The sequence below is a fragment of the Protopterus annectens genome, chromosome 2.part2 (genome assembly GCF_019279795.1).
Source record: "Protopterus annectens isolate FY-2018-M chromosome 2.part2, PAN1.0, whole genome shotgun sequence".
Lineage (NCBI taxonomy): Eukaryota > Metazoa > Chordata > Ceratodontiformes > Protopteridae > Protopterus > Protopterus annectens.
Window position 1 is genome coordinate 78,560,689 of NC_056730.1, and position 13,818 is coordinate 78,574,506.

Sequence of the window (13,818 nt, forward strand, 5' to 3'; positions counted from 1 at the left end):
AGTACAGTTGTACAAGAACTTGTCGTAACAGTAGGTGTCCTAGTGATCACTGTTGCAGTATTATGTCTCTATCTGCCCCCTTCTCTGGTCCATGAGGGAAAAAGGAAGAAGGAATGAAACTGGAGCTGTCTTTTTGCCTCTTCATTCTTAGCTTATCAGTTTTTGTCCCAGACCTCGTTGGGGTTACTGGCTTGAAGATGGTATAAAGGTTTACACTCGCATATCCGCTTATGTAACCTTCACCTACAGGTTTATCATACATTGGACATACTGCTCGCTGAAAGGTTTTAGCTTTGATGCCCCTTCCAGACATCTAGATTATTTATCCCAACAATTTGGAATACTGCAGCAATGATTGGTTAGGGCTTCTACTGTTATGGTACATTCTTACACAACTGTAACTTTTCCCTGCTTTCCAGTGTGACCAAAGAAAATTACCACAAGCTTTCCTCACAAACTGGATTTACTCAGACAAGAGACAGGTTGCTGATGCACCCACCCTTACAAATACAACTAACTGCCTGGATGATAATTTTGATAGCCTTCAGACACCTTTTTTTCTGATGACTTGCAAGTACTAAAGGAGGCAAAAATTGGTAATAGAAAATTGTATCTATGCAAGTGGAAACAATTTTCTAGCTGGATCCCCAGTACTGGAACTAGGACCTTTTTCAGGCCAGGGTGCCTCTGATTCTTTATTATTTGTTCGTTACTGCCCTCTGGCCTACTTTAGTCATCTGTCAATGTGCATTTGTTTGTATTCTTCACACTCTAGATATCCACAGGCCTCTCAAGTACTGCATGGAGAAATTTGATCCTTCTGGAAAGGTGATCAGCTGTTTGTCTTCTATAAAGTTAAGGAAAGGACAACCATTGTCAATACACACTGTTGCCAGGCGGTTGACTAATTCTATATTTCCTTTTGTTGTACTCACCATAGCAAGTACTTCCAGGCAAGGTTAGGGCCCATCCCCAGGGGGGGGGGGGTCAGCTCTTTAAGTATTCAAGAAGCAGCAGCTTGGTTCTCTGTGCATATTTCTGCAAAGAACTACAAGCTGGATTTATTTTCCAGGTCTGGAACATGCTTTGGTATGATTATTCTTCAGGGGCTCCTGGAGTCTGTTTATTGGCCTCCACCCTTTTGGTTTTCTAAACTGTGGTAATCTACCCATATAGTTTTGGCTACTGCAACAGTGATCTGGAAACAGGACCCTCTTCAAGCCTGACTTGCAGTAGCTTCCCCTCCGTCCAGCCTATATATATATATATATATATATATATATATATATATATATATATATATATATATATATATATGCACTGTTGAATTGTGTGACGTCCCTCCTCTGAGCCCCTCTGAGCCAGTGATCAGGGAGTCTTTATCCTTACTACAGACATAGGTGAGGGACGTTCACTTGGAACATAAATAGGTACACACAGTATTTCCAGATGCAGCTGTCTGCATCAAGCACAATAAGTGCATATAGGGACCACACTCCCGTCTTGGGGCTGGGGTTCCCTCTCTCACCAGGCCCCAAATAAGCCTCCACACTGACCACAGCTGTAGAGTTTGAGTCCTCAGCCGAGTGCTCCAAGCCAAGTCCTCTACCATCCTGGTGCACTGAACCCCTTTCTATATATGTTGAAGGCAGCCTACATGGCCTTTTAGAGAATTGTCATACTATACTAAGGGATACCAAGATGTTCTTAACAAGGTTACATAACAGAATGGATAGTATTGATACGGATTTAGATTTTGTCTTGGTTACCATGGATATAGAATCACTATTCACCAGCATACCCAATACATGGGGCATTGAAATGACGAGAGTTTCTGACAGTTAACAAGTGTTTTAATAATACCAAAATTCAATTGATTTGCAGTTTACTATAAATTATCTTGGAAAATAACATTGTTACTTTCCAAGAACAGTTTTATTTACAGAAGGTTGGCGTAGCCATGGGGACTCCCTATGCCAACAGCTACGCCAACCTTGCCTTGGTTTGCTGGGAAGAAGTTAACATTCTATCTGACAAGAATCCTTTCTTAGGACAAGTACTATGGTATGTACGTTTTGTAGACTGTCTTCATGTTGTGGAAAGGTAATGGTTCGGACTTTACCTCATTTTTACAATACCTACACACCACCACTGATTTTTTGAGATTTTCTCACCAGATCTCTGCCACTGACATCAACTTTCTTGATGTACACATTACTAGGTCTAGTTTAAATCGGTTAAATAGTACTATTTATTTTAAACCGACCAGAAAGAATACACTTTTACATAAGTCCAGCATGCACCCTAGACATATACCTAAGAATGTACTTAAAGGCCAAGTCTTTAGGACCTTAAGACTACATGATAAAGATGAGGATGCAGAGATTGCACTTAACAGTTTAAAATCTGATTTTCTGGAAAGGGGTTACCATGATACTGACATTGATAAGACTATTTCCAATGCTTGGCAAATGAGACATACCAGATGTAGACCATACTTTCAATCTACTAGGAATGAGTCTGCTGATAATGTCGTTCCGACTACTTATGATTTTGGAGTTGTTCCAATTTGCTAGTAACATTAACCAATATACTGATGTTATTAGGAGACATTGGCATCTGTTACAAGAGGTCCCTAACCTTAATACCACAATTGCCAATACTCCACGCTTTTGCTTTAGGAACAAAAGGTCACTTAAACAGTATCTTTGCAACAGTGAACCACGCAACACTACATGCATTTCCACCCGTCACGGCACTTTTCTATGTAGATCATGTAGTGCATGTCCATATGTCTACAGTAAAAACATATATATTCATCCAACCAGACATTTTAAACTACATTCCAACACTTATTCAGATTGCAAGACTACTGACGTCATTTACTTTTGTTTTTGCCAGCAATGTCCTGCCTTCTACGTTGGCAAAACTAAGAGGCTTTTTAAAGACAATTTTAGAACATATCTGTGACATTAGGAATAATAAGCAAACAAATGCACTTGCTAATCATGTTATGTGCACAGACTCTTCTCATTCCTTCAAATTATTTGTCTTGCAACACATATATAGAAATCTGAGAGGTGGCGATATAGAAAATGTTAGAGATTCATGAACAGAAATGGATACTGAAACTTAATGCAGAAAGATACCCAGGCCTCAATGGTACCACTTCTTTAATTCCATTCTTGAAAGCTAGACGCCTTAAACATTGACAATTTTTATTGTTCATTTTTTATTTTTATTGTTACCTTTATTATATTACATTTTATGCATATGCAAATTTATTTTATGCAGTATTTATTCAGCATTTTGTATCTTATTCATACCATTACTTTGCTCGTGTTGTAACTGTCTCTCTAAATAACTTTTGGTGTATGACATTAATTGATGAGATAATTGTTTTTTTACCCATTTAAGCAGTGCTATTCTCTTGATCTTTGTCTGATGAAGCAACTATTGTTACGAAAGCGCTCACCTCTGTCTTTTACTTTGTTTTCATTAAACGTTATTGTTTGTTACCTTGGTGCATTGTGTTTATATCTTTACTTATTTTTTTGCACCTTGGTTTTACCCACAGCAGTTTCTTTTTTGTTTCCGTTTTCCTCTACCATCCTCTCTGTGAAACCAGTGCTCTGTGTCCCTTCTCCAAGTAGCTTATATACACACACTCTGAGATTTGATTTTTACTCAGACACACCTGGGAAAGGCTGGTACAGATTTACCAGCTGTACCCCTCTGTCCAGACTATAAGATAGATACTGCCACCAGAACACTTCAAAGCCAGCTACTCTAAGGCTCTTACCAGGGTGTCAAGTTATACTTAATAAAATTAATCCCAATACAAATGGTCTTGTTTGACCACTACAGCAAAGCTTTCAGGAGTGGCTACAGTGTCACTAAATATTTTCCTGAAAAGACCAGCCACAGTGAAAATTTTAAATATATTTAATAAATAAAAATAACATAAAAACACTAAATATCAATTTACAATAAGCACCAGAGTTTGAATCACAGGAAATATTAAAAAAAATAATGCAGATCGATAGATTCACATAGATGCAGAAACAGTACTTAACTAATCTCACTATGTTTTCCTGACCGATCTAAAGAATTACTATTCCCTGGTTACTTACTAAAGCAAGACTGGATGAAGTGGCTGAATGGTCTTGTCAGATTTCAAAAACAGACTGCCCTGAGACTTCTGTCTCATCTAGTATTAAAACATCATTTCAGTGCTGCATTACAGAGTGACATGAGTTACATCTGGTCATCTGACTCTGGTTCCCACACTACTGCCTTTAATAGAAACTGAACCAGAATCTTGCACATGTTACCATACACCCACAGAGCTTTGCTAAGATGCGTTATAATATCTGAAAACTATTAAACCATTCCAAAAACTTCTACCTTTCCGAGGTAGCAATTAGTTCACCCTTAAGGCCAATACAGTAGGACTCGTAGTCCTGGTTTTCATGCCTTATGTCTCTTTCTTGCTGCAATCAGAATTGTTGGATACACTATTTATGGCCTAAGCAGGTAATTTAATTTTAGACTATTTTTCAAAGTTAGCTGGGCTGAGATTAACCTCCTCTTTTCCAGTATTCTCTGTTACAGTATATTCATTTCAACATTTACACTACAGTCTGACATACAGGTGTATTTCTTTTCTGTCCAGCAGGACCCAGTGTTGGCACATTTTTAATGCAAGCAGCTCTACAAGTACATTTTCGACACTGACACCTGTACAAATCAGTTTGATATACAAATGACATGCAGTTCTTTACAAAACTCCAGATAGCTATGCTGGCATATGTTACACATCCACTGCTGTACTTATGGTATATATGACAATACCTCACATCATTGCAAATTGTTCCCTAGCATTGTTCTTTCAGGCTTCTTGCATCCCTTCCTAGGCAGAAAAATGGTCTGAGGTAATTTGCATTGCAGCTGTCTTGATATAGAGCTCCTGATGGTGCACATGTGCAAACACCATTAAGCTTTAAAACACTATCCACTCATTTGGGTAGGAACCATACTTTCAGCTACTGCATTAGTGATGCATTTTAACAACTGTTATAAGTTTACTTACTGAGTTGTTCTTTCTTTCATTCCCCCACAGTCCTCTGTATGGTGTATACTTTTTTTTCTCCAGTTCCCTGTTTGATACTTACCAGTACTCATCTTGTCACATATCAAAATATGTGATGTTTCAGATTTCTGTTGTAGTCCAGCTCCACTGGACATAGCATGTATGGGTAAATTTGGTCTATTTCACTTGTGTATGTACCTTTCCAGTTTTCGTGTACTGACTAGTACACTACTTAGTAGCTACCTTTAACCCCCTTGATTCTCAGTATCAGGAAGGCCATCATTTTTCCCTACCTAGTCAGTGTGTCCTTTAAGTACCAAGGCTGATTTGCCTTTCAGCAAAGCTTTAGGCCATAATGTAGCAGTCGTCACTCCACTACTGTGTTAAAGTATGCAACTGTCTAAATGTTTGTTTTTGTTGCAGGTTCAGAACGTACCATGGTATTTGTTGCAACAAAGAAACAAGCAGATTTCATTGCTACTTACCTTTGTCAAGTAAATCTTCCAACTACAAGCATTCATGGGTAACATTTTATGTACTTTATAACCAGTAACTGATTGCATTAGTTAAACTAGCGTGTAGTAACTACCCAGATTAGTTTCTTTAGGAATATTATGTTTGATGTGTGTTGGAGACGAGCAGTAACCCAGCTCTTATCGCAAGTATGCAGTCTTTCATTAGGCAGTATCAACACACATGATGTACTGCTATGTGACTAGTGTTACCTAGAGGGATGATTTGTAGCAAGTTTATTGCTTTAGCTGACATCATTTTTTTCTTTTGGGGAAGTTTCTTCTACAGGAGAAAGCCTTTGCTTTGGTGTCCTTTCTTCCCCACTGTACAGTCTGTGTCTTAGTCATCTAATCCTTTGTTAGATGCTGAGACTTCGGCAGATGTTATACTTGCGTTTGAAGGCTTTTAGAGGCCATGTTTAAAAAGACCAACAAAAGCAGCATTATTTACTTTGTCTGCATAAAAATTTGTCAGTACCTATTGTAAGTAGAAATTGATAGTAATCTTTCAATGTATTCGAAATGTTTTGTTTCACAAAGTTTATGCACAGTATTTTGACTCATTTTTACACATTTTCTGTATGTCTTGTATTAAATATCCTGACTAGTAAAGCTGTGCACTAAGCGGTGCATCACATTCCATTTGTGAACTGTTTTTTTCTTTTTATTTTTGTTTTCCTTTGTGTGAGCATAGCTGTTTTAATAGCAGGATGGCTAGAGTGAAGGATGCTGTGTTTACATGCTAGTATACTGCACTTGGCTAGAGGTGTTTTGTATGAACCAATCGATGTTCATCGTGTTACACTGCTGCAGTCATTACACTTGGGTTATCCTGCCATCAGGTGGTCCCACAGTCGTCCAGAGTTCCAAAGTCTTGGTCCGGCGTCGGTTGCTGTCGATTCTTCCTTGAAGTCAGTGAGCCAGGGGTATACAAGATGCAGCTGATGACATTTTCTTCAGTCTTTCTTGCCGTGCGGTGCCTAATGAAAAAGCGGTTCGCAAGTGCTGGTCGACCGACTCCTGAGATTTTCATTCCGAATCCAGAACCAAAGTCTTCTATAAAGCTAAGTACCCTGTTAGGGAAACTTTTTCTTGCCTCAGACCGAAGTCAGTAAAAGTTAATAATTGTATTTCTTGTGGGAAGCAAATACCTCATAAGGATTTCCATTCCTATTGTATCCCATGCCTAGGCCCAGACCACGACGTCACAGGTTGTCGGTTTTGTGCTAGGTTTAACAAGCGCACTATTAAATGTCAGTTTAATTTTGCCCGACATTATTTTGGCAGAAAATTCAATTACACTATGCCATTGGAACAACTGATGACTGGGATACACAAAAAGTGCAAAGACAAGGACAGGCATCCGAGGCCCAAAACTGACGACGAAGCCTCTTCTAAGCCAGTCACCGGTTCTCTGGTTTTCAGCAAGGCGCCTTCGCAGCCCCTTACGACTGCCTCTGACTCCCACGTGGAGATGGCTGGGCCTTCAGATACACCAGATTTATGGCCTACCGAGACTAACCCTTCAGAGGGATCCGGAGCAGCTGAACAACCCTCAGCTTCAGAGGGTGTTTTCAGATGTACTCAGCTAACCATTAAATCTTCTGCTAAGTCTAAAACCCCTTTAAAAACAAAGAAACAGCTTCCACATTCACCAGGACAGGCCTCCATGCCTAAGAAACAGATGCTCAAAATGTACGAAGACTTAATTACTCTGATCAGGGGGTCCCACCCTCCTCCTGATAAAAGGCCTAGACAGGATGCAGACTATGACTCATCTGACCAGGTGTCCATCTCTTCAGATTCATCCTCAGACCAAGGATACTCTTTACCCCCTTATGAGGATTCTGATGCTGAGGAATCAATTCCTTCAACCTCTCCACCAGAGGACTACTCCTTTGGGGAAACCTTACATACCATGAGGGAGCATTTCCATTGGGAGGGCCAGGATTATTCAGAATCCAAGAAAAGGCTCAGAGATTTTCTTTTATTACCTAAACACAGACCCCTTGCTATTCCGCCAGTGTTAGATGTTGTGGATGATGTGTATTCTGAATCCAGTTTAAATCCTGTTTCTTTACCTCCTGTTCCAGTTAAGCCAGACAGATACTACAGAGTCCTTGACTCTCACAAATTTATTTATAAAAGCCCTGTTGCTGACCCTGAAACTATTTCCCAGGCTCCCAAAGGGGTAAAGGCCTCTACAGCAAAAAATCCAGTTCCCTCTGACAGAGATTCCAGAGCATTAGACAGATGGGGGAAGAAAGTATATACATTTGCAACTTTAGCAATGAGGGCCTTAAATTGCCAGTTTCACATGCTTAAATATCATCAATAATTGATGTCTCAGTTGAAACAAAAAATGCTTCCAAATTCAGATTTTCCTAACTATAAGGAAATGCAGGATTTATTGCATGCAGCTGAACAAGTGGGAAAACATACTTTGCAATGTGGTTTTGATTCATTAGAGGCCTCCTGTAGAGCAGCAGTTACAGGGTCTGTCATTCGAAGACATGCTTGGTTAAAAGAGCGGACTTTACCAGATCATGTTAAAGCAAAATTATTGGATGCACCTTTGCAGCAGGATGTTTTATTTGGAGTTAAGGCAGAAGAGGTATTAAAGAAAATGGAGGATAAGGCAAAATCTATGCAAATGGTGAAGGATTTCTTACAGGTTCAGCCTCCTCGATTTAGCAGAAATTGACCAACAAAAAATTGGTCCTTTCCAGTTACAGACGGACCTCAAAGGGGCAGATACAGACGTCCAAGAGGCAGAGGTCAGCCACAAGGTTCTTACAGGCCTCGGCAATAGGGTGCTTCTACCCAGAAAGACGGGGAAGACGGGCCTTAACCTTATAATAAACAGCCCCAATGACTTCCCACTACAGCTGCCAAGCACTTCTCTCTAAGCAGCCCCCTTGGGGGGGAAACTAGCACTTTTCTTTCACAATTGGCATATGATCACCAAAGACAAATGGGTTCTCAATATTGTATCTCAAGGTTACAGGTTCCACTTTCACACACTGCCAGGGTTAAAAGCAATGCCAAATCTGCCACCAAATCAGTAGGCAGAGGTTCAAAGACAAATTACAGCACTCATGGACATGAGAGCTATTCAAAAGTTACCAACACGAGAGCAAGGACAAGGATTTTACTCAAGACTCTTTCTGGTTCCCAGAAAGGAAAAAGCCTGGAGCCCCATTCTGGATCTTTCTTCTCTAAATACTTACCTGGATGTTCCAAAATTCAAAATGTTGACACTACAGCAGCTTCTTCTTATGCTAGGCAAGAAAGCTTGGCTCGTAACTTTGGACCTCAAGGAGGCATACCTGCATGTCCCTATCAGACAAAATTGCAGAAGATACCTCAGATTCTTAGCTGGTTCAATGCATTACCAATTCTCTGCACTGCCCTTTGGCTTATCTACTGCGCCCAGGGTCTTTACAAAATGCCTGGCACCAGTAATTGCATTTTGCAGACAAAAAGGAATTCAAATTTACCCATACTTGAACGACTGCCTTATTCAAGCAGAGAGCAAAGACATTCTTCTAAAGCATCTGGCGTATGTAAAAAGATTGCCAATTTGCCTAGGGTACACAGTAAACGAAAAGAAGTCAAAACTAGTGCCCTCACAAAAGATAATATTCCTGGGTGCCAGCTTAAATACAACGGCCCAGATGGTTTATCTCACACCAGACAAGCAAGGACAACTGACTCAATATTTCCAATTGATGGCAACAAAAACCCAACTCCCTGCAAGAAAAATTCTGCAGGCCTTGGGGTACTTGGCATTTTGCATACTACTAATTCCATATGCCAGACTGCATATGAGGAAACTACAATGGTACCTAAAGTGTCTGGTCTCAACACTGTCACAGTTTGGAAACAGGTAATACCACTTATTCCTTGCCTTCAACAGGAGTTTCGATGGTGGGCTCAAGCCTGTCACCTCGACATGGGACAGTCTTTCACTCAACCCACAGCCAGGCAAACACTGACAACAGATGCTTCGGATTACGCATTGGGGAGCACACATGGCAGGAAAATGTATTCAGGGCAAGTGGGCCGCAGAACAAAGGCATCTTCACATCAATCAAAAACAGATGCTAGCTGTACAAAATGCCCTTATAGCTTTCAAAGACCTTCTGCATCAAGGACAACTACTACTAAAGACAAGACAACACCTCAGTTATGTGGTACATAAACAAGCAAGGGGGCACTCATTCATATCCCCTCTGCAGACAAGCCATGACCTTGTGGAACACAGCTCTAACCTATCAAGTTCATCTGCAAGCACAATTCCTGCCACGAGAGAAAAACACTCTGGCAGACGACTTAAGCAGAAACATCATGGATCCGCACGAGTGGAAATTACATCCACAAATATTCAGAATGATAACACAAAAATGGTGGAGCCCAGACATAGATCTGTTTGCATCCCCAATGAATTGCCAACTACAGAAATTCTGCACAAGGACTTACCTTCCACAAGCATGGAAAGCGGATGCCCTCTCATTCAGCTGGAAAAACCTACAAGTATATGCTTTCCCACCACTACCTCTCCTTTCAAAGGTACTCCTAAAAGCCAGACAAGAAAAGCCAAAGATGAACCTGATTGCCCCAGACTGGCCAAGCCAGCACTAGTAGCCAGTCTTAAAGAACTTAGCATAAGGTCCACCGTGGATTTTGCCTCAAATCCCACATCTGACTCAGCAAAACAATCAGATACTTCACAGCCAGCTCAAGACTTTAAACCTGGCTGCATGGCAGATTCCTTAGTCAGGCAAGCAATGCCTCTCTCCAAAGCTGTTACGTATGCCATTCTGGAGGCCAGAAGGCCTAGCACCAGGAAAGCCTATTCGGATAAATGGAAGAGATTCTGTGCCTGGAACCAGGCTCACAGCCTTGACCCTCTTGTCCCAAATATTCCTCAGATACTACAATATTTAACTGAGATGCTGGACAAAGGCCTCTCCTTTTCATCCATTAAGATCCACGCCTCTGCCATCTCTGCTCATTGCAACACAGACCCACCAAGTTTTTCTAATCCTTTGCTAAAACAGTACCTCAGAGGGGCAAAAAACATAAGACCGCCCCGTAGAATACAAACTCCAACTTGGGACCTTAACTTAGTCTTGGAAAAATTAACTTTACCTCCTTTTGAGCCAGATAACTCAGCAGGCTTAAAATATGTCTCTTGGAAAACTGCTCTGCTCCTGGCAATAACCTCAGCACGAAGAGTTTCAGAATTACAGGCACTAATGGCAGTGGAACCTTTCATCATTTTCCACCAAGACAGGGTGTCTCTAAGAACAAATCCTACTTTTATGCCAAAGGTGGTATCAAGTGTGGTTCTAAACCAAACTATTCACTTGCCAACTTTTTATCCAAATCCACAGAATAAAGGGGAGACACTTCTGCATTCCTTGGACATACACAGGCAGTTACGCTTCTGCTTGGACAAAACGAAAGCTTTCAGGAAAACTGAGCAATTGTTTGTAGCATATCCTGTAGGAGCTCAGGGAAAAGCCATTTCAAAACAGACCATTTCAAAATGGATAGGGCACTGTATACGTTTCTGCTATACACAACATGGGAAATCTGTACCTAACAACATTAGGTCTCATTCCACCAGGGCAACAGCCACTTCAACTATCTACCTCAGAGGAGTACCTACGAAGGACGTTTTGGAAGCAGCAACTTGGAGTTCTGTACATACCTTCACCAAGCATTACCATCTGCCTCTTTACTCTAAATCCAGAGCTGGCTTTGCCACTGCAGTGCTGCAGGGCCTTATAGCCACCCCTAATGCCTTATAGAACCAGCCACCAAACCTCAGCTTTGGGATTCTACCCAAGTGTAATAACTGCAGCAGTGTAACACGATGAACATAGTACAGTTGTGTACCTACCATAAATGTAGATGTTCGAGTATATACACTGCTGCAGTCTAGGTTACCCACACTCCTTCCCGTCTTCCTTGCTGGTATTTAACTAGGCCTTCTACCCTTTGCTACCTATGGGGAGTATTTGCTGGTAACTGAAAGGTTTTGATTGCTTTTCTTATGTATGTTTTATTAGCAATTTACATTGCCTACCTTTTTGGGGGCACGTGACATGTAGGGCAAGAAAAACTGAAGAAAATGGTGTCTGCTGCATCTTATATTCCCCTGGCGCACTGACGTCAGGGAAGAAGAGACAGCAACCGACGCCGGACCAAGACTTTGTAACTCTGGCCGACTGCGGGACTGCCTGACAGCAGGATAACCCAAATGTAATGACTGCAGCAGTGTATACATTCGAACATCTACATTTATGGTAGGTCCAAACTGTACTTTTTCCACCATAATAAGTATCTGCTTTCTACAAAGTTAATTTACGCTTGTGTATGCCAAGGCATATCTCCATCAGCCGAAGTGATAGCCAGACATGTGCTGCTTACCTTTTGTCTGTGTCTTCTTGCAGAGAAGTAAGATAAATGTAGTGCGAGTGTTTTGAAACACAGCACATTTGTTTGTGTTGGCTGTGTAGACTAAACTGAGTGGACAAATGAAGTAAACAGTTTTGAATAAATTTTTAAGGGATCTATTATTGTGGGTCAAAGTTTAATGTGTTCATTTGTGAAATTTGAACATTGGGATTAGTCTCTTAAAGTCTGTCAAGATTTGCTCATAAAGTGGTCAACTGCCTTGGGAAATATGTAACTGGAGAACAAGGTGATCTCTCTCAGCATATTTTAATATGCCATCAACTGCTTCTTCAGCTTTGAAGCACAACTGCCCACCTAAAAAAAGAGGTGTAGGAATAATGTGTCAAAAGAAGTGGACCACTCAAATCAGACTTTCATTTCGTCTTCAGGATCATTGATAAGATTCCAGTGAGGTGCTTTTGCAACCCCTGCACTGTCGGTTGGCTTCACTTAGGCCCTCTAGTGTTTCCCTTTGGAGGCTGCTATGATCAGATAAAAATGCTTGTCAGTGGCCACCAACTGTTCTAAACCCATCCTTTGTTGGCCATTGGATGACATGTCCACTTGAATCAAGACTTATTTCAGAAGGCAAAGGTGTTCACCAGATAACTTACAAGCAAATATATTGAGGGTTTTGGAGTACAGTTACATCTTTAGGGGAGATGTATCAGGTGAATGCCCTACAGAAATGGCATCACAAAACAAAACTTTTAGCTCCTCCTAAAATGTTTCTCGGTGGGGGGGGTTATTGCTCATATTTCACAGAATGGCTGATTTTCTTTGACTCTGGGCTTGCCAAAAGTTATGCAAGTCTTGCATTCAAGACAAACTATTTATGTTCCATTCAAAATTAAGTCAACTTCTAAAGAAGAGGATATTTCTAATGCAGAAGGCCTGGATTATGCTTCTCAAATCTACTGATGTTGTTTAATCTGACAGTCTCTTCTAGGATAAAAGAGTTTTTCAGGTGGGAAAGGAGAGATGTTTCTGGTACTCAGTATTTGGATCTCCATGTGGATGTTCCTTAAACTTGTCATAACTCCTGTGTTTGGAGCAGGGCATGCCTTTTTAAGTTTCCTGGCACCTGACGTTCAACCTCCAGGTGTTAATAGAATAGGCCTAACATATTTTACATGGTACACAACTAAATTTTGTGTATTAAAACAAAAAAAACTAACTTTTGATGCCTGTTGCAGTAGGCTAAGCTGTATGGGTTATATCCTTATAAAGATATATGACAACCAGCCAGCTTCCAAAGCTTTGGAGCACCTTCCACGCACCCTATCCACTGCAGCTTGAGGATAGTCGTATAAAGTCAGTGGTTAAGGTAGCAAATCTTCAGAACTTTTTCTTTAGAGGTGTGCTGTTCTCTGCAGGCTTTGAGTTATTGACCATTGGTAGCACTTCAGGGCTGGGCATACAAGTGCCCAGTTGGGAAATAACTTCCATTGTAATCTTTGTGAGCAAGACTAGTTTGTCAAAATTTAGTACAAAGGATGGTGTTTTTGTCTGGATCACAAAAACATTTTACTTCAGATCTTAATTGTATACTCTTATCTGTTAGGGTATACCTTCCTAATTACCATTTGGAAAAAGTTTTACGTTTTTAAAATTAATAACGAAGTAATTGGGCTAGCTGGTTGTCATGAAAAGAAATTACCTCAGAACGTAAAATTTTAGTCTGGAAGTAGGACGGACTCGCCAAGGCTTCACTACCTGCTTGTCAGATACTTTTATTCACATAGG

At 40.7% G+C, this 13,818-nt stretch overlaps 1 protein-coding gene across 1 annotated transcript in view; it reads left to right on the forward strand.

Annotated features, from left to right (window-relative positions):
- The window catches only part of DDX4 (DEAD-box helicase 4), a 2,434,953-nt gene that overhangs the window by 2,164,832 nt on the left and 256,303 nt on the right, over positions 1 to 13,818 (forward strand). The window contains exon 21 of the mRNA XM_044063758.1: positions 5,516 to 5,615. Within this exon, the coding sequence (XP_043919693.1) occupies positions 5,516 to 5,615 (100 nt within the window). The remainder of the gene's footprint in view (positions 1 to 5,515; positions 5,616 to 13,818) is intronic.